The sequence below is a fragment of the Rhinolophus hipposideros genome (assembly GCF_964194185.1).
Source record: "Rhinolophus hipposideros genome assembly, chromosome: 17".
In the NCBI taxonomy this organism is placed as follows: Eukaryota; Metazoa; Chordata; class Mammalia; order Chiroptera; family Rhinolophidae; genus Rhinolophus; species Rhinolophus hipposideros.
Window position 1 is genome coordinate 30,209,477 of NC_138063.1, and position 21,913 is coordinate 30,231,389.

General features: G+C 43.0%; 1 protein-coding gene across 9 annotated transcripts in view; it reads right to left on the reverse strand.

Annotated features, from left to right (window-relative positions):
- Nucleotides 1-21,913, reverse strand: part of FHOD3 (formin homology 2 domain containing 3) — a 430,821-nt gene that overhangs the window by 128,635 nt on the left and 280,273 nt on the right. For all 9 annotated transcript variants that reach the window (XM_081079071.1, XM_081079070.1, XM_081079067.1 and 6 more), the window contains one exon: nt 14,452-14,690. In XM_081079071.1, the coding sequence (XP_080935197.1) occupies nt 14,452-14,690 (239 nt within the window). The remainder of the gene's footprint in view (nt 1-14,451; nt 14,691-21,913) is intronic.

A 21,913-nucleotide genomic window follows, 5' to 3' on the forward strand; every position in this document is an offset into this window, starting at 1 on the left:
TGTTGTTTCTAGGTTACCAAGGGTCCAAGATGAGATTTGAAACTTTCCAATTAGTGATCTTAATCAGTTAAGACATATATCTGACCAACTGAAACAGTGATTTCATGATTTCATAGAGTTTTGTTATCCACCAAATTAAAAAAAAAAAAAGTTTCCCTCCAAAGATTTTTGCCAGCCAAAAGAATAAAAAGACATATAACAGAGCCCAGCTGTTGCTCTGATGTTTCCATGGTGAGAACCCAAAGTTAGACAGGAAAGTATTTATGGTCCCTGCAGCATGCGGTTTAGAAGGGGTATAAATTCTAGGCCATGGATACCGAATATAACCAAGAACTGGACTACCGGCCAATGCCTTAATGCATAAGCCATTATTTTGCTATTTTGTTTTTGAATGAAATACTAGCGGATCCAGCACATTCTTTTTGTTGAAAACATGGAGTAGTTTAATATAATGGAATTCCAGTCTGTAGAGTATAAACATCAATAAGAAAAAAAACACCATAATTAATAGCCAGGTTGCAGATTTATTCATATGTAAAACAAATCAATCCAGTCATAACTAAGGAGGAGTCTCACTACTCTCTTTTGCATGTATTTCAATTTTGTTTTTAAAAAACTTTATTCTAAGCCATTAATACTAAATTGTGTTAAATGTCCCTTAGAAGTCTCAGAGAGCAGAAGAGAAACTAAGATGCATATAGACTGGAATTCCCCAGGAACTTTTGGCAATAGCAGGGATATCAAGTGCAGTCCCAGGCTGAGGTTTCAAGATGGCAGCCGCCAGAGGTGAAAACAGCCCTACCCTGGGTCTGGCCTGGCTCCATCCTGAGACCTTGGGGCTCTCTTATCTTGCCCATAAAATAAAGTGCAACAGCAGAATGGGAAACTCCATCTCTGGTGGTCTGTGATAGCTGAAGAAACAAAATCATGAGGGCATTAGACAAGTGCTCCCATCGCCAGAAATTATATATATATAAAATCACTAGCCTAACGTGTATTGTCTAGTCAAGCTCACTTTTAAGTGTTTCAAATAATGGCATTTCTTAGACACATTCTGTCTTATGTTGTTCATAAATGGGGAGAGGAGGATACCAAAGAGTGAAAGACTCCTAGTTAGAAATGAAAGAAACATAATACGCGTCTTCAAGAAACAGAGAGCAAACGTAATCCACCATGAGGAAGCCAAACGTGTTACAGAGTTTTAGTGTGCAATAACATCTTTCTAATTCATGATTCAGTTTGATGCTAAAACTCTAATTGCCTTTTCACATGCTTTGGACTTCAACACACCACAATCAACTCTTAATACGGTAATAAAGTACAGATAATTGACATCTAGAGATAAACCCCAAATCTTATATTTCAGCCAGGGTTCTTCCCAACAATCTCATTTTCTATTTTCTACCCTCTTGAGTCATGCCCCAAATTACCAACAGTAACCACAGCGACTTGTTTGGGTAGCATTTGCTTTCTACTTCATTGGCCATCTGCTGGTGGAGATGCCAGTGAAGAATGAACCCCATAAAATGGAGATAACAGGAAGAGAAAAAAGAGCAGCAAAAGGCCATAAATATCTAGAGACCATCATCAGAAAAATTGGACACATGTCACAGGTCCACATATTGCCCTGTACACTCGCACAATGCCCACAATGTCCCAAACAGTTTGGGGCTCGGCCTGGTCTGAGCTTCCCCAGGAGGGTAGTCCTGGGAGATCCAGCAGTGAGAGCTACTGACTCTTTCTCCAAAGCGTGCTTTAAACTCTCCATGCCTCTCCACAGCCAACAGCAAACTCCAGCCTAGTGATCTCACCCTTGTGATATATCATTTGAAAATGTGAATGCTTAGCCCCTACCTTCAGAAATTGTATTCCACTATTTTGGGGTGTGAACTGAGCATGGGTTATTTTAGATGCCCCACGAGGTTGAGAACCGCTGCCCTCGTCTAAGTTACTAAAGTTTTTCAGTAGTTTTGCACCAATGGCAACCACCCAGTGTTGTTGTTTCCACCTTCCTTTGCCTCCAATCTGATGCCCACCAGATAGACAGGCATCTGTTCAGATGTGCATGGCTGAGCCCCTGCATGCCAAACAACCAGACTCAGTGCTATGGTTTTCAAGACCCTGCATGACTTGACCTGTTACTGTCCAAACTCATCTCATTTCTGTGCCACTTCTTTGTCCCGTTCCCCACCCCCCGCCAACCCCCCCCGCCAACCCCCCCCCACACACACACACTATAACCTGGTCTCTCAGGACACCTATGAGTTACCCAGGTACATCATGCTCTTTCCTCCTTTTGCCATTGAATATGGTATTCCTTTGGCCCAAGTCGCTCTTCTCATCCTTTAGGATTCAGCCTAAATGTCTGAAAGGCTTCTTGGACCACCCCCATGCCACTATCTTCTTTTCTAAAGAATCTTTTTAAATCAATATTTAATTACAAGAATCCATGCTCCCTTTGAAAAAGTGTAATATTGCTGATAAAAATTAAGTCCCCTTTGACCAGCAGGAACAACTCTTATAAATTTGGTGGATAAATTTCCAGATTAAAAAAACTGCAATATTGTTCTACAATCTTTTTATACAGCAATTGATGTGGCAAGTATGCTGGTACTTCTGATATGGTGCATTTCTTAAAAAACCTCCAGTTGCCTTCCACCTTACAGCTATTCCATATTTTACTTATCTAGCCATGCCCCAGTTCTTTCGTATTATAAGTGATATTGTAATGACAATCCCAGTATGTGTCTTTGTGCACTTCTGCAAGTTCTTCTCAAGGGCGTAACTTTATATCCCCGTTACTCTCCATCACACAGCTCTGTTTGCTCCCTTTCAAAGCCCTCTTCCAAAGTTACACACTGACTTGCTATAATATTTATGTGTGCACTGTCTTATGAGGCTGGAAACTTCATAGGGGTCATGTTTACTATGGTGTCCTCAAAACCAAGAATATGGCAGGCACAAGAAAATAGGAGCTGAATGAATAATGAATGAACAAATGAATGAATGAATGAATGAATGTGATTTTTGTTCTCCTTTAGCTCATGAGCTAGTATTCCTGCCTCAATAAACATAGGGCAGGAATCATAATATCAAGGTTCATAAAATGTCAATACTGACTAAGTCTACCAATGTAAGGTTATTGTGAAATAACAAGATCAGTATTGAGGTTTCTTGTCTAGGGATTTGCTGGCTTGCTCATTTACTTATAGACATGAGCTATCGTGGATGTGGACCCACGTCCCAGCCATGTTTTAACAAGCACAAAGGTACTTCATCTTTTCTTCATGATCCCCCCTACCATTTCCTGATCAAAATTATTTATCCTTTGATTCCAAGGCAATTTTACAAAGCTTATTATAGGTGAAAAAAATGTGGGGAAAAAAAAGAAAGAAAAATATCTTCTCAAATTCAGTTAAGTCAGTATTTGTTTCATTTCAAAAGGCCTACCACTGGCACACAGCCACGGTACCCTCCACTGCACTCAGCCAGTCCCATCCCAAGACCTCTAGGAGAGAAATGCCTGCACGCAGCAGGCCCTGACTGGCCACATCCTTGTGAGAGCTCATCTCTAGTCAATGTTTAATCTCATGTTTATAAAACCAGCACCACACAGCTGGAAAAATAAAACCTCAGGAATGAAATTATTTCTCTGGGGCAATGTGAATACTGTAATTGAGTATTCCTGAGGTGTGATATAATTGTCTCTGAAGTCCTCACTGAGTTATTGTGTCTTTAGGAAGCATGCTCTATCAGGATGATCAAAAGGCATTTAGGCTGCACACATACATGTCCCCAATGTGCCCAGGCCTCCTTGCGCTCTGCAGGGCACTCTCCAAGGGCAAGGGGCAGGCTTCCCTCTTTATTGCTTGGCTCTGCCTCCCAGGGACCTCGCCAGGGGAAGCAGCCTCTACCAGGCCGTCCCCCAGCTATTCTACTTATTTAACAAACTCTGTGCCAGGCACTCTCACTTTAAGCACTTTAGATGGTTCAGCCCTTTCATCCTCATAGGAACTGCTGAGGTTGGTGCTATTATTGCTCCATTCGCAGATGAGGAGCTGAAACACAGAAAGGTTAGGGAATTCTCCCAGAATTACATAGCTAGTAAGCCTGGATTTGAACCTAGGTAGTCCAACTCTAGCACCCAAGCAATTAGACACTAAGCTCTGCTTCCTCTGCTATGATCATTTCTTTGTGGCTGGAAAATAGAGCCTCTTCTATTAATCCTTCCTTCTTTCAGATTCTTTCCTGAATACCAACGTCTCTTCTCACTGTGTTCAGGTGCATAGGGAGTCTACCAGCTCTCACCCCTTGCCCATCCCCCCAAGGTCCCGTTCCACTAAGAGGAGAATCAATGACACATTGAGATAGGGCTCCACAAGACATACTGAGACCATGACTACAGCCCATGTTAATTCTGGTCAGTTTCTGAAACATAAACATTAACTCACTTAGGAATAAGTATTTTTTCAACATGAATATGATGCTTCTGTGCTCACTGTCAGCTTGCTGAGCACATGGTATAAGACAAGAATGACAGTAGGGCAGGGGTCTCTTTCTTTGGTTCTGTACTCTTCAATTTCCAAAGCCTATTCCCAAGGGCTCCCTTGCAAAGTGCTTCACCAGCAACACCTGTGCCCAGATTTCCTTCTTTGCCATGTCAGATTCGGCCTCTTCAATCTACACTTTCAGAGGTTTGTTTCCCTGTTTATTCAACCTTCATCAGTAAAGAGTTACTGCCAGGCTCCCTCCACAGACTCTGGTCAAGCAAAGACATTTTCATTCCTTCTTTCATGACTGGATTCAATCAGCTCAACTTAGAAATCATTAGAAAGTCCCTGCTCCATTTCCAAAGGGGTCCTGGGAATTGCACAGGCCATAAAGAGAGAGATGCTTACTCTCCAGAAGGACCACCAACACCTACACCCATACCTGCATGAACTGCCACCGAAAATCAAGCTCTACCAGGAAGGGATGTGAACATTCCGGACACACTTGGGAAGGGGGGTGTTATCGGAAATGTGGGTTTTGCACAGGTCATGGGCAAACAGGCACTGTCATTGGCACTGACAGAAGAAAATGCCCAAAGTGACTCAAAGAGTTAACTAGAAACAAGAACCTTTCCTTCTCTTTGAAGTGTGCTCACCAGCACTCCCACAGTAAATGGCGGTCTCTTCCTGTAACCTTACACCAATTCAGGCCACTCTAGCTTGAGAAACAGTCACACTTGAAGACAACTGATTTCGAGGCTCATTGACTTGGAAAGTAAGTGAACTTCTAATATTCAGCATTTCACGAGATGATGCTTCTACACTTTCACTTCCAGGGCTTTATCTGTTCACTTCTTTGCTCACTCAGGTTGTTTTCCCTGGGTTACAGCATCTCAGCCTAGGCTTCAACCCTCACCTACATGTACCTGAGTTCCAGAAGTTCCTATCCAATTGACCATAGGCACCTCAAACTTACACTGCCCAAAGCTTACTGAGTGGCCCGACAGCCATCCCATGACCCTGGCTTAGTGGCTGCGTGGGAATCATCCCAGACGCCTTCCTCTTTTTCATCATACAATCTAGTCACCATTCTACAAAGAATGTCCTGCTTTTCATCACCTCCTCCTACTTGCCATTCTTCCTGCCACTGCCTGAGTCAGACCCTCTCACCTGTCCCTGGACTGTTATAACCGCCTGTCTTCCTGTTTGCAGTCTGCTCTCCTCCAATGCACTCTCCACACTGTTCTGAGTGGTCTTGCTGAAACGCAGCCCTGACCTCACTTCAGCTGGACTTCATCAGTAGCTCTGTGAAGGTGCACAGACTCTTCTCTGTTTATGCACCGGCATAAACACGCTAGAAGTCACTTTGCAAAGTCCCTTATACTTCATGCCTCTGCCTTTTCTTGGTGTAGTTTTTCCCAGTTCCAAGCTCACTCCCCTTGGCCCCCCCACCCCCAACCCTCTCCCCTCCTGTCCGCCCGTCCTTATTCAATACTCAGGAAACCAGGAGAGCCTCTTGGACACGAAACGGTATCTCTGGCTGTCCTCCCATCATACCTCCCTCAAGAGGCCCCATCCCTGTGGGCGCATCCCACTTATAATGCATCATTTACCATCAGATAAATCTTCCCGAGTAACTACTTGCCGCTCAGGGTACCAGTGATTGTTAATCTGGTTGTTGTGAAATCCTCTAGCGTGTTTATGCCGGTGCACAGACTCTTCTCTCCAGGTCATATCCATATTTATTTAACAATTACCTTCTGTAATAAAACAATATCCGGGAAAGCCCCAGGGCATGGAGTGACTGTGATAATAACAACACTGAGCTGAGCACACATTTGGCCTCTCTTAACTATCCACCCAACCCCCAGTGAAGAGGCACCATCACCCTGAGTTTACCGCGGAGGAGACAGAGGCCAAGCCCAGCGAGGAAGCAGGGGCCGTGGCTGTGAAGACCATACCTGTGCTCTCAGCAACCTCAGCTACTGTACTGCACTTGGCCAAACCTTCCTCCAGGAGCCAGGACGGAGCGCAGCCATGAGTCGTAGATTTTGTAGGTTAACACCAATTATATAACACCTGCGCGGAGGAGACAGAGGCCAAGCCCAGCGAGGAAGCAGGGGCCATGGCTGTGAAGACCATACCTGTGCTCTCAGCAACCTCAGCTACTGTACTGCACTTGGCCAAACCTTCCTCCAGGAGCCAGGACGGAGCGCAGCCATGAGTCGTAGATTTTGTAGGTTAACACCAATTATATAACACCTGCTAGTTTCAGAATATGTTTTTTGCTTGCAAATTCATTGTTTATTACCAACTGTGTCCAAGAAAGACAGAGCTATGGGGTCCTCTATAATTCTGCTGAAGACCCTGCAGCTAACCAGCAAACGAATTCTGGGACACCTGGCAATGAAGTCCTGTGGACAAGATATGAGACAAGGCACTGCCCTAGAACTCAGAATCCAAACTCGCCTCCTGTCTGTCAAACTGCAGGAAGATGAGCTCACCACCCTATATGGTTTCATAATGAGGAGTCCCATGTGCCCACTGGCTCCTGTGGCTAGTGGAGGGGTGCCAACTCCCTTTCCTACTCCTGCAGGAAAATAGAAAACACCACACTCCAATTGCCTCTCTCCAGCTCCCACCCTGGAGGCTCAGCACCAACACTTGGCTCCCCTCTTTCCACCACCCACTGGCACTAATTGTGTGCATCAGGTATGAGCCTCAAAAGTGAGTACAGTTTCGCCTCTGATAATTGATTCTTAACTGTGGCTTCCTCTCCACCATGAGTTTCTGTTCTCCATACCTTCCTTTTTTCCCCCATCATCAAGATTATGGATGGTTACTTATGATTAACTAGGAAGGCTTTGTCCCAATGTTACAGTTATGTTCTGACAGTTTCAGGAGCCCTCTTTAGGAACTGTCTTCAGTGCCAATTTATGAGAAAAACAAGCAAATCAGTATGATTATTTCAGGATCAAACTCAAAGAGTGACTGTAGACAATACAGCTCATTAGGATTACCAAGTTCCAGTAAACATTTGCTCTGAATGATCTTTTTTGCTTTCTCAACAAATCTAATTCATCCTTAAAAGAGAAAAACTTGTTACTACTGCAAACATTCTATAGATTCAGAGACTAGCTCCAGGGGTGTTTGCTTCTGAGTGTAGGCTCTGGGTTCAAAGCCAGTTGTGCCACTTCCTGGTAAGATCTGAGGCAAGTACTTTAACCTCTCTGTGCCTCAGTTTCCTCATCTGTAAATTGGGGAAGATACTACCATCTTCTTCATGGAATTTACAATATGTGTAAAACTGCTTAGCACGATAGCCAACACACAGTTAAGTGCCCCATAAATGCCAGCTCCTGATATCACTACTGCTTCTACTGCTTACCTCCAAGATAGTGAGGGAAGAATTGGAAAGCATTCTTCCAAAACGAGAGAGAGGCTGCAGTTAGAAAGAGGGCACACTGTCCTGAGTGAGCACGATACCGAAAAGCCACATGGGAAAAGACTCACAAATTTGGCAATATAAAAATATATTTTGTGTATACATCAAGGGACACCATAAAAGATAATTGAAAGATGGAGAATATATTTGTGACATTGTTATAAAAAAGTTAATATCTATAATGTATAAAGAATACTTATGTTCTCTTTTATATCTGAAATTTTACATATTAAAAATAAAGAGTAGCTATTCATCAATTAAAAAGGACAAACTATTCAGGAGACAAATGAGCAAAGAATATAAACAGACAATACTCAGAAAAAGAAAGGTTAATAGTCAATGCAGCAATTAAAGATGAACAATCTCAGCAGTAATAGAAAATGCAAATTAAAAATGCTGAGGCACATTTCACTCTTCAGAATTGCAAAACTTCCAAAAAACTCTTATGACCCAGTGCTGGTGATAACGTGGGAAAATGGTCAATTACAGCTGATGGTGGGACAGCAAACTGGTATACCATTATTATAGAGCAATGTGGTGATATTAATATTTAAAATGTCAATGTCCCTTGGTCTAGAATTCCACTTTTAAGAATGTCTCCTAAAAGAATGCTAACATCTGTACACAAATGTGTGTTTCATTATAGCAAGTTTGGTACTAGGAAAAAACTACAATCAAGCAAAATGAATGACGGTACCTCCATATAATGGTACATTAAGCAATAATTCTTTAAAATGTACTGACATGAGAAATCTGGAACTAATAATATAGAAAGATGGCAACATGCACTTACTAATTATGTGCTAATTACCAAGTACCCACTATATGTGTATTTGTTTTATATCTACAGCATCACAGGGGGAAAAAATAGTGTAATAAAATGGCGAAGGTCAGGGACTCTGGAGCCAGCTCATCTGAACTCTAAAACCAGCTCCTGCTCCACCATATATTAGCTGTGGGACTCTGGACAAGTTACTTCAACGCCCTGTGCCTCAGTTTCCCCTCCTGTCACATGGAGATGATAATAGTACCAATTTTGTGGGCTAATGGTGCAAAATGAAGTTCTTAGCATACTGCCTGGCAGATACATAAGCAAAGATTAGCTACTGCTGCAGCTATTATGGTTATAATCATCTCTGGACTATATGCTCCAACTATTCTCCACTTTTCATCAGAGTTGGTACCACATCTTTAAATCTTATAAGGTTTTTATTTGACAACATAAAGTGTTGCTATTTATTCTGCCTGCTCTGTATCAGGGGTCAGATCTAAACTGACACGTGGCTATTAGGCATGGAGCCGAGCACCCCCTTCCATACTTCAATACCTCATTCTATGTCCTATACTATGACTCCAAAGGCCGCTCCGGTGAGGCCGTGCACAGACTGAGCGCTCCTCCGCTCCCTACTAGCTGTGGCCTATTCTCCGCCAGCAGGTGTAGACTGAGCTTCGGAGGCTGGTGTCCACACTCCATCCCCACACATACCCTGCCAGACTCCTGGCCCCTGCAGCACGGGTGGGCTGCCTATCGTCTGGTCAGTACCCATGGCCTATAACCCACCCAGGCATCGTCCCTCCTGGTTTCCCGTTCTCTAGGACCAGCTGGGGCCAGACCACACTTTCTCTCTGTTGCTTGAGGGTGAAGTATATCTGGGTCAAACTACTGTGTCCAGTCCCTTCCAAATGCAAGCTCAAGGCCTGGCCACACGCTTGACTCCCCCATCAACATTTTTACTTCCTTATCACTTTCAATGTATTAGAATGAATATTTCTATGTACCATATATTAAGCCCCTTTTCCTTACTTTTATTCCTAGTCTAACTGTAAGTATAAAATGGCAATTCTTGAATGTAACGTTGTTACATCTTGACCACAAGTTGATGATACCACACCAGCCAAGAGGAGCGGGTCCATCACTCCTTCTCAATGCTGAGTCCTCATTGGCACTTGAATATCTGTAAACACTGGGTGGACAGAGATGGCTCTAGTGAGCTGGTCCCGTGTGCTTATTCCTCCACACACTTCCTGAGCCCCGCTGCAGAATAGCACACCTTCTGTTATATAACCGTGGTTCTAGTCTGCCATTTTGTTTATGCTGGTGTCATATTCCATGATCAGTTTTCGGAATGTGATGAAGCTGATTAGAATCGGATATGTTGGGCATTTTGGTTCCTGAGAAAAGCATGAGATTAGTGAAGCCTTTGATTCCCAAAGAGGGTTCAGCATATTGCCTGAGAATTTGAAGCATAACATTTTGCTAAACAGAGTTAAAACAAAAACAAAAGGATCTACTGTACTACCTACATGGTAGTCTATAAATTTGAGAATTATGTTCTCTGAATAGAAGTAAATTCTGACCCATGCACATGAGCATTAAAGGTAGGTCCCTGGAGTTCCATATACTTCTAAGACAGTTACCCCCTTCCAATAGCCCAAACACTTCCTTCCCTGGCAACATCCCAAGAAAGGAGTAGAAATTGTAACCAACTACCTGCCTTCCCCTAAGGCAGAGTTTCCCAGATTCAGCAATAGTGACATTTTAGAACAGATCATTCTTTGTTGTAGGGGGCTGTCCTGTGCATTGTAGAATATTGAGCAGCACTCCTGGACTCTATTCACCCTATGCCAGTAGCACTTCCTGCCTGAGTTACGACAACAAGACATGTGTCGAGACACTGCCAGATGTTCCCTGTGGGACAAAATTATCTCTGGTTCAGAACCCTGCCTTACAGGACCACTGGGACTCATCCCAGCCTGCCTCCACCTCCCCGAGCAGCCCAGCCTTTTCCAGACTCAGTACCAGACAGCCTTTCTTCCACCTGGCCCTATATCCCCTTGCCCAACTTATCTCCTGCTTCTCCAACCCCCCTCAATCCTCCACTGTGCCATGGGAACTAAAGAGCAAGCATCAGCAAAATCCCCTCGAGTATGGATCTCTTCATGGAATATTCCTTGCTCTAATACTGAACTGAAGGACGCTGTTCCCTACAGCCCTCTCAAATGGCATGATGGGTTCTTTTCTCATTCCCTACATACTCCTCTTTGTCAATTCCAGACCATTTTCCTCACCACTTCTCTCAAGCAACCCAGCCCCTTAGGACAGGGGTTGGCAAACTACAGCCCATAGGCCAAATCTGGCCTGCCACCTGCTTTTTTACAATCTGTCAATTAAGAACGGTTTTCACATTTTTAAATGGCTGGAAAAAATTCAAAAGACTATTTCATGACATGTAAAATTCCCATCTCAGCGTTCATAAATAAAGTTTCACTGGAATGTAGTCATGCTCATTCATTTACCTGTTGCTTTGGCTGCTTTTATGCTACAAAGGCAGAATTCAGTTGAGCAGTTGCAACAGACACTGTCTGGCCTACAGAGTTTAACACGTTTACTATCTGGCCCCTGACAGAGAAAGTTTCCGATCCTTGCCTTTGAGGCACGTGACAGTAGTCTGTACCGTCCAGTCCAAAGCAGTTGTCATCATCTACTACCTGCCAGGTCAGTCTTCCACGCATATTAAAATATACACATGCCTGAAAGCTGGATGGCACAACTGCTAACATCAGTGACCGAATGAAGTTCAGAGTAACCTCTATGGGTTGGATGTTGTGTGCAAATCAGCAGGATGAAATTTAAAGTCATATAGTAGATCCCATGCAATGCTCAGTATCAGAAAGACTGACAGGCAGAGCAGGAAGAAGACCTGGTTGTGTGTTGACAGAGGTAAGAACCAAGATGAATAGGAAAACCACATGGGTAATACATTTTATCCATATAACAGAATGCTAAGCAATTATAGAGCTATAACATTATGGAACAAATTTAGGTCAGATGAATTTCCTAACAAACAGAAAAATTCAAGGCTAGAATGGGGTGCCTCAGAGAGGAGAGTTGGGTCACAGAGTTATAAAAATCCAGTCTAAAATTCCTCCTATGTGGCATATGCAGCATGTTGCGACAAGTTAGCAGTAAGTCGGGCCAGAACGTTCAGGTAGATGAAGAGTAATCTAGGTTAGGCATGAGTGTGTGTCTTTCAAGGTCTGTAGGGAATCAAAGATAAGGGACTACTTGATTCTAAGGTAATGTTTGGAGGCACAGATGTTGAGCAGGTGACTAAGCTATGTATGCACAGATCGTTTCCAATTTTGCTTCTCGTCACCCTTTCCCTCTATCCCACTCCTACTTCTGCCAAACTTGTACTGTCGTTTTGGGACCATTGGGCAAATTCTCTCCAAAAGGCCTAATGGATGAAACCACTTCATCGCCATCAACTTGTAAAATCTTATCTGCCTTTACAAGCTGGAAAGTGTTATTCTTCTCAAATAAGTGCTATGAGATTTACATCAAAGTAATAATTTCGGTACAGTGAAAAATCAGCCCTGTTTGAAAAGATTGAGATAGCAGCATTCAGAGCAGCGCCTGTGGCCTCCCCATTTTAGATCCCACCAAGCCTTGAAACCACGAACCGTGCCCAGGATCATCCATTCCATTGCTCTTACCTTTGCCAACATATCACAAGGCGTGGTCCCTGAACTCACAGGGACCTTTGAAAAGTGTAACAGCAAGAAATAGAACAGGAACAAACAAGACACAAGTCTGACAGAGCAAAAGATCACCAAGTGCTGCTGACAAGATCTCCTAACTCGTACCCTCAGCATCTTTGGTAGTTTTAAACACAGATTTTTCAGCCCATTGTGTACTTTCCTCAACTCTCTCCATGTTAATTTCTCATGCATGGAGAAGCAGTGCTAGAGAGACTTTCAAGGGCCCTTGGAGCACTGCCTGCGTTTTTGAAAGGTCTTAGTTCACAAAGTGCAATGCTCATAGTAGATGTTCTCCTTCCTCAATCTGTTTAGAAGTTTTGGTCTTCTTTTCACTAAAACAGAGCTTGTTGTACACAGACTATTAGAAACTGAAAAATCTGTAGATGGAGGCATATGTGGTAGAGAATGGTGTCAACATGGACCATGCCTTGTACTTCACTCAAACTAATGCCCTCCTCCTCCCTTCTTCTGCAGTAGGAGCCACCCAAAGGCATGGTCTAGTTCATACTCCAGTGATTCCATGAGTACAACACTTCTCGGGGCACTTTTCAGTCGTGGTGGGGGTAGGTGGTCCCTTAGGAATGGAGACCACCTATCATCTTAAGGTCATCCAACTTACTCTGAGTTCTGTTCTTTGCCACAAGGGCTCCTGACCTACATTTGTGTCTCACATAGATCTTCAGGGGGGAAAACGCTCCAGCCAAATGACGTGAGCAGGGCTTCCACCCTGCTGGTACAGGAAGTGGTGCACTGGCAATTGGTTTATCAGTCAGCCCCTGTGGCCCCAGCTGCACTGGCCTGGTCCAAAGAACCCCATCATCCTAGCAAATGGACAACATCCACTTGGGAAGACCCCTGAGCAGCATGGCCATCCTTTTGTTGTTCTGTGTTTTATGGAACCATTTCTGAGTTCCCATGGATTTTGTCAAACTTTATATTTCGAATATACAGAGGATGCCCCCAAAATGTATACACATTTTAAGAAAGGAAAAAACTGTATTAAAACTGTAATACAGTGAATGACGCTAGCATTCCTCTGATTAACACGATCTTTTGAGTGAATGTCATACTCAACATACACATTGCTACCATTCAATTCAATTCAATTTCAAAAAGTAATACACAGATAACATCTCTTAAAATGTGTATAGCTTTTTGGCATCCCCGGTATAGATAATTTCTCATGGGATTGTCCATCTTTCTATTTCTTCCTATCTACTTTCCTCATTATTACTTTCTCCCAAACCAGATGTGAGGTTCATAAGAACGGAGATCATACCTTTTACATTTATATATACAAATACACACACACACACACACACATCTTCATTGATTTTGAGATAGATAGATAGATAGATAGATAGATAGATAGATAGATAGATAGATAGATAGATAATCTTCATTGCTCCAGAGGCCTGAACTATAACAGACACTTAATAAAACTGTTTGCTGTATGACCAACTGAATAAAAGATGGTATTAGTACTTACTGAAATTTTACATGTATATAAAATTATGTATCTTGTATTTACATGTGTATATTTTAAACTCAGACAGTTTTGTTCTATTTAACTCAACCTCAACTATGTATTGTCATGAGTATATCGAGACTCTTACAATCTCACATTTATGTGGTGGCATATCCCATATTTCTAGGCCAAAGCTTGTGTTTTGGATTCCTTTTCGTTTGGTAACGCACAGATTTTCTGAACAGATACTAACTGAGATGTTAAATAATATAAAAACACACGTAGGTGAAGAAAAGTTTGCAGGGTTTGTAAAATCAAATCGGTGCGTGTCACCAGGGCCACCTCACCCTGGGTCGTTCCGTGGGAATTGAGTTGGTGTTTGAATGGCAGAGAAGAAGCAGGTGAGCAAGTGTGGCAAGGATGGTAGTGGGCACCCGTGAGCTTGAGGCTCCCCTTCCTCTTTCCTGTCTCCTTGCGCCCCTCTCCATGGCTGGGTTCATGCTTACTTTTCACGGAGATCTCGCACTTGACAGGGCTTGAAGCCAGTAGCCGACTGGGAGCAGGGGCTGGTGGGAGCCGACACAGGACTCCTGATGCTCTGGACGGAGTGCCTGCGGCTTCGCCTGCGGTCCAGGGCCCGGTGCTCGCCCCCACCGCCGGAACACACGCTGGCCCTCCTCCGGTCCCGGCACCCGCTGGGGGGCGGCTCGGCTGTCTCGTCGCCATCCTCGTGCCTGAGTGCAACCTGAAAAAGCAGAGAGCGTCCAGTGTAAGGTCAGATTTGACATCCTTTTCATAGCCTCTAGAAGTGACTGTGCAATTCAGGCTCACCCTAATGAGGATTTCACAGTGTCTTTTCCCATCCTGCAGTCTCAGCTTCTCTGCAAGATCTTCACAACCACCCAAGTCCCAACATGCAGTCTGTAAACTGGAAGATGCTTGCTACTGTGTCTTTACCCAATCAAATGAGAAACTAGACAGCTCGCATATCCGAGTCACAAAAATATATACCTGAAATAGACTTGACCTCTAGGATAGAGTTTTTTAAAAATTTCCTCTTAAAAATGATGCAACTTGTGCAGAAGAATGATTGGCTTACACTTTGTCACTTAGGCTTTCATGTGGAAACCGGAGCCAACTGGCACCACACCCCCATATCCCTAACCTCTTCCAAGGGATATTTTGGTCCTGCTCCTACTTGGTTCCCTGTCCAGAGACCCGGCTCCACCATCCCTAATCTCACTCTATCCTGGATTCTGCAGCTTACTCACCTCACATCAACACCAACCGTCTGTGCTTTGCATAGCTCTGCTCCTTATCCATGCTCACTCTTCCCAGACATGGGCTATACTCATCTGTGACTCCAGCTTCTTTATTTTTTTTTTTTACACCTACCTTCTCTAAAACTCAACAGTAATCAACAGTAAGAAGAGCACACGTTGTTCACTAAACTTTTGTGTGCAAGCTGGCGGTGCTACTAACAAGCCAGGTGTGACCTGCAGCAAATAACCTGCCCTCTCTCTAGCTCAGCAAATGGGGAGAATAGTATTGCATTAGCAGGTTTGTGGTAAGAGTAACTCATATCAGGATAACTTCTGTAAAGCAGCTAGAACAGGGTCTTCCCTGTGCCTGTTAATAAATATGACCATCCTTCCCCAAACTATGCCCTCAGATGAAGGGGCCCGGGATGCCCACAAATTCCTCCATGGCACAGAACTGGTGGGTCAACCATCTCACAGTTCAGGCGAGCCAGGCCCCAAAAGTCCAGCAGTCTCTCTGACTTGGCAACCATGGGTCTCACAGACTCATGTCCTCAAAGATGCAAGTGATCTCGGTCATATTTCACGACTTTGTCTGATATGAGAAGGGATATGAGAATATCCTTTTGTCCTGATATGAGAATTTAAAGACCCAGAGAGGTGATCGCACAATATGGCCTTAATATCAGCTATCTACAGAAAATCTAGCTACTGCAATATCAGTGGTCCCCTATGTCCAAAGTTTTGGACAGCTGTATTTATCTAGCAAGGTGGGCTTCACTGAGTCGAGGCCCAGTTGGCCATTCCCATGCCAGCTCAGAAGAGTGAGCACCTGAGACAGGTGGCCCATTCCATAAGAGTGCATCCACTCTTTATCTGCCCCACCTCCAGTTTCCTCCAGCTCTAGCTTTTGAATCAGATCCATTTAATGAAAACTCTTCTTCTATCTATGTGCCGAATATATTTTATAACAAACTCTCAAATATATAAAGGCATTCAAATAATATTTTGACAATTTTGTACCCTGAATTTACTAGCCAGATATAATTTGGGGAGGTTTCAGGTAAGAATTGATATAAGTTCAGAAAAAGCTCTATTGTTATAAAATCTCATTGGAAAGTCTGTTTCCTGGGGGGTTCCTTCTCCAGTATAACTGCAAAAACTAAGAAAGAAATTATGCATTTGGGTAATCACATTTATCATCTCACTTTAACACTTTAAAAGGCATTCTCTGGGGAAAGTTTGAGAACGATTATGTACCTAACCAAGGACAGTATTTTTAACTATTTCTAGCCAATTACTTTTTCTTCATTTTGAGATATAAAAATTCTAGACCATTTGAACTTATTCTGACCTGACATATTGATTCTGCTTCTTATTAAGCACACATTTGAAATGATAAGATTAGGGGCTAAAGTATAGTTCAGATATTTTTTTTTTTTTTAGTTCAGATATTTTTAATTCCTTGTCTAACCTCAGAGATTCAAGGATCAAATAGCATTCTGCTCACAGTTCCATTCAGAGAAGCACAAAGAGTATGTACAAAGTGAAATCCACTTTAACTGCCTTTTTTCAAGGAGGATAGAGATAACCAGAATTTAAACGAAAAGACAAATCTAGAAAAATTATCAAGGCAACATCATAAAATGGAATTTAATGGGAGCTTTCTAAAGTTCAGATCCTCAACAAAACATCTCCTTAAAGAAAGAAAAGAGTGCCCGAAGGGGGTGAATGGGGCACAGAATCCCAGTAGAGCCAATGGCAACGTTGGGCTTGGCAATCAGGAACAGTGTCACATGAAATCGGAGGTTGGTGTTTGCCAGTGGTTTTGTTTTTACAAGAAGAATCCTAGATTCACCAGGGTCTGCTGATGACAGGAAGAGAGACTTCATTTTCCCATATAAGCCTACAGTGGCAGTTCCGAATTTTTCAGATGCTAGGGAGCCCTACAGATTAGAGTCAAGAACACTTAGGGCTGAAAAACACCTGGAGAGAACAGCACTCACCACGAGACTTATACAGAATCTGTGGTGTCAGATCTAATTAACTACAAGTGCAATGCGTGTCGTCCATGAGAACACAAGGTGAGATCAACCCTGTCCTGAGAGACCCCTAATCTCACCCAAGAATTGGAGTGATTTGTTTGTTAGACCCCTTGTCAAATACCTTCTAACTCTATCACTTACATGTGAAACACTGTAAACGAAAACCCACATGAGGAGGAAGCAGGTTCCAGAATACAGCACTGACTGCTTGCACACCCTACCCAATCTTACTGACAAAGCAGTTAGGAGCTGCTTAAGGTGGCATCTGTGACAACATCCACCAGGCTTTGAGGCCATTGAATAATCTCAGCATTCTCTTTAACGTTCTATTGTGGAAATTTTCAAAAATACACAAAGTGCGTTGAAGAGTACAGAGACTGTGAATGTGCTCATCACCGGTGATAATTCCACAGTGAGCGGCTCCTGGTGAGTCTTGTCACATGTTCACCTCACTCCCTGCCCCCGACCCCCACACAGCCAGTATTTTTTGAAGTAAATCCAAGATCACATCATTTTACATGTAAATATTTCAGTGTATATCCCTAAAAGATAAGGATTTCTAAAAACCACAACCACCATACACTGTCCCACTTAAAATAATTTCTTAATTATTAGCAAATTTCCAACAATCCGAACACTCTTGATGGAGGCCAAAAGCTATTAACACTTCTTTGAGTTTATATCGTTACGTTACTACTAACATCCATGACAGGCAGCCATCTTGACATGACAGATACGATTCTTTTCCATGTTGCTATCCCACATCTTTTTAACCCATACGTATACAACTGGGTTCAGCTTTTAGGGGAAATGGGTGCCAGTGCTGGTACCATTGTAAGAAGAAACAATGCTGACGATAGGTTGTAGCAGACTGTAACAGTGCCTCCTTGTTTTCTCACCCTCTGTATCCCCTTCTACATTGCGTCTAGGATTATCCATGTGACTTGCTTTGACCAATGGGACATCAGAAAACATGATGCAAAGAGAAGCTTGTATGCTTGTGCTTTTGGACTTGCCCTTCTGACATGGTGCTACTATGTGAAGAAGTGTGGCATGGCCTGCTGAAGTCACATAACCCAGCCAACAGGCAGCATCAAATGCCAGACCAGGTAAGTTAGGCCATCTTAGATCATTTAGCCCCAGTCTAGCCACCAGACAACTGCAGCTGTGTGAGAATGTCTCAGCTGAACCAGGTTTGAATTTCTGACCCACAGAATCATGAACAATACTTGCTGTTTCAGGCCACTAAGTTTTTGGTATGTATTTTATGTCACAAGAGTCAACTGATACACATTTTTTATCACCTATGACAAGGAAGGATCTTAAGAGATTGGACCTATTAGTTAATCATTCCTAAAAGTACCAATTACCCCTCACCCCCAAAATCTCCAACCTTAAGATGCCCTTCTCATTACTAGGGCCACAATTTCAGAATCAAAAGTTAGAACACATAATCTGACAAGAGGTTTTTTATTTTGATTTGTGAATGTACGTGTTTGAAAAATTATATGAAGCTCTAAAAATGTAAATGAATGAAACCTAGATTAAATCACCTTTCTAAAACGGAATTAAATTACATGGAATTGGGCCTGTCCCCAGAAAGTTCAGGACATATGGTCACCAGACGTCCTCCACTATTAGGAAGAATTCTAGAAGCCCAACCAAGTTTTCTTCAATTGCTTGAAAACATTCATAGACAAATACATTGGCTCTGCTTATAGGCCTCTTTGCTGCCTCTGCATATAATGAACTCAGTTGTCCTGTGACAATAAATATTTTTTATAAATTACATTAACTTTCAGAACAAAATAAAAATCCTCACTCTGCCTGATATCTAAGGCACTCCGTTGTCACCTTGAGTTACTACTCAAGGCATCTTCCCTCTAAGGTTAGCTGCTTTCTGATTAAATGATGCCGTTCCTTTAACCCAGCATCTGGCAAACAGTGTCATAAAACATGTGATATTAAAAGAGACCTTCATCTGAACACTTCCTAATTTTCTACTCTGGGCAGCTGAGTTGCTGGGCAGTGGGATTGAGGAATGAAACATATGACGTATAATAGCTCAAAGGGAAACAGACAGGCAAGTACACGCTGAGGCCTCTTCAGTCCGAGGTGTGGATGTAAGCAAGTGCTTTTTCATGGGTTATGAACAAAGGGCAGGGGACAAGCAACAGGAGCTCCTTGTACCTTGCCAAGAAGATATTCTAGATGAGGGGACACCTGAGATGACTTTTGCAGGAGGAGTAGGAGATTGCCAAGAAGAGAATGGGAAGGAAGAGCACTCCAGGCAAAGAACAGAGAATGGATAAAGGAAAGCTCCTCAAGACCTACCTTTCACATTCAAGATGTAGGAGAAGTTGAATGTGGCTGAACCTTCAGAGACCTCTTAGGAATGGCAGAGAAAAGGCCAGAGGGCACATTGGCCACAGACTATGTAGCCCCTTGTACCAATTCATGGAGTTTGGGCTTCATGCAAAGGTGTTTAATTCATTCATTCATTCATTCATTCATTCATTCATCATTCACTCACTCACTATTGTTTGTTTTCTTCAACAGAGGAATGACACAGTCCCAACTAACTTTCAGAAGGATCACTTTGTTTTCAGTTGCAGAGAGTTAGGAAGGAGGAGAGAACAGAGACAGCCCAAAGAGACCGAGTCCCTGCAGGAAGCCAACCTCTCTCTGCTCTGCTCTCAGCTGCTCTCCTAGGTCCTACCCCTCCAGTCATACCAACCTCCTCTCGACCCTTCACACCTGCCAATCTCGAACTCCTCCACTCCTCTTCTCTATGTCATTGTCGCTCTTTAGGCCATTATCTCAGACGGGCCTTCCGTGCCCATACTTCAGTTTCTTATCCCCACCTCATCCTGTCTCTTTTCTTCATAGACGTGCTCACTATCTCAGGTTCTCAGCTTATTCATGTACTTGTTCACTGTCTGCACCCCATTAGAATGTGTGCTCCTTCAGGGCAATGGCCTTGTCAAAGTTGCTGCTGTGTCCTAGGGCCTAGAAGAGTGTCTGACACAAGGTCTGACAATTCAGTTGGCGAACTCATCCTAGAAAAAGTACTACATACCTCATTGCTGAATATTACTATGATCACCTTCAAAATACTCCCCTTGGGAAGCTATGCACCAATGCCAGTGCCTAGTCTACCCTTCAAAGCAATTTTGGAACTCTTTTTCTGGAATAGCCATCAGAGCTGTGGTCGTATTACCCTTGATGTACTGAATGTCATCCAGATGTCTTCCTTTCAGTATTTCTTTTATCTTCGGGTAAATAAAGAAGTCATTGGGGCCAGATCAGGTTAGTAGGGAGGATATTCCAATACAGTTGTTTGTTTACTGCCTAAAAACTCCCTCACAGACAGTGCCATGTGAGCTGGTGCATTGTCATGTTGTAACAGCCATGAATTATTGGCGAAAAGTTCAGGTCGTCTAACTTTTTCCTGCAGCCTTTTCAGCAGTTCCAAACAGTAAACTTGGTTAACTGTTTGTCCATTTGGTACAAATTCATAATGAATAATCCCTCTGATATCAAAAAAGATTAGCGATATTGGTGCAACAAGGTTGCAAACGTAATTGTCAGACCTTGTACTACCGTGTTTCCGAGAAAATAAGCCCTAGCATGATTTTTCAGGAGGACAGCCCCTGAACAAAAGCCCTAATGTGTTTTTTGGAGCAAAAATTAATATAAGACCTGGTCTTATTTTGGGGGAAACCCGGTCTCATTTTGAGGGAAACATGGTAGGTGCTCAATGAAGTTCTGTTGAATGAACCAATTCATGGAGGAACAAATGAATGAGACGATATTGCAATAATCCATTCAAAAAACAATGAGTGCCAAAGCTGGAGGAATGGAGAAAAAAAGTGCAGTTTTGAGCAATCAGATTTTTGAATATGGGGACAGAGGAAAGAGAAAGGAGTCCAGAATAGCTCCAGGTTTGTAACTTGGGAGACTCTGTAGAGGTGGAGAAAAGAACAGAGTGTACAGGATTTTTGTTTTTGTCATGTGAGAAAAACAAAGGATTCATTTAGAACTGGTTGCATGCCATGTGAAGCTTCCAGGTGGCAACGCCCCAAATAGTCAGAGATCCCCTGGCACCTTCTATGTCCCTCTGCACTATCACATTTAGCTGCTGGGGGAATCAGCTAGCTGCTTGTCTTAGACTACAGAAAGAAAGCAACAGATCTTCTCTCTCTGTATTTTCAGACCCAGCTGCGTCTATGGGTCCCAAATAAATGAAGATAAGCAGGCAGAGGGGCAGGCAGTCATGGTCCATGGCAGAAAGCTCAGGGTCAAGATATCAGTACCAGTTTCTAAGGCTGGTGAACTCACTGTATAAATCATGGGGCAGGCCAAATAGACTGAAAAAGGAGGTCTGATAAAAAAAAAAAATCTCAGCACTAAAAGGGACAGGAGAGAGAAGGACCCAGGGAACACACTGAGAGAAGGTGTGCCCTAAAACAGGAAGGAGTGTCCTGAGGTAGGTATCCAGGCTACTTTTCAAAATTCTCTCTCCGATGGTTCACGAATGGGAAATTCATCTGCATTTTGCTGTCTTACCACACACAGGGACCACATAGAATCCAAAGCTGTGATCATCTAAGCCCCTGGGTGAGCAGAGTATCAGACAGATTTGATTTCACTGATATGTGGAA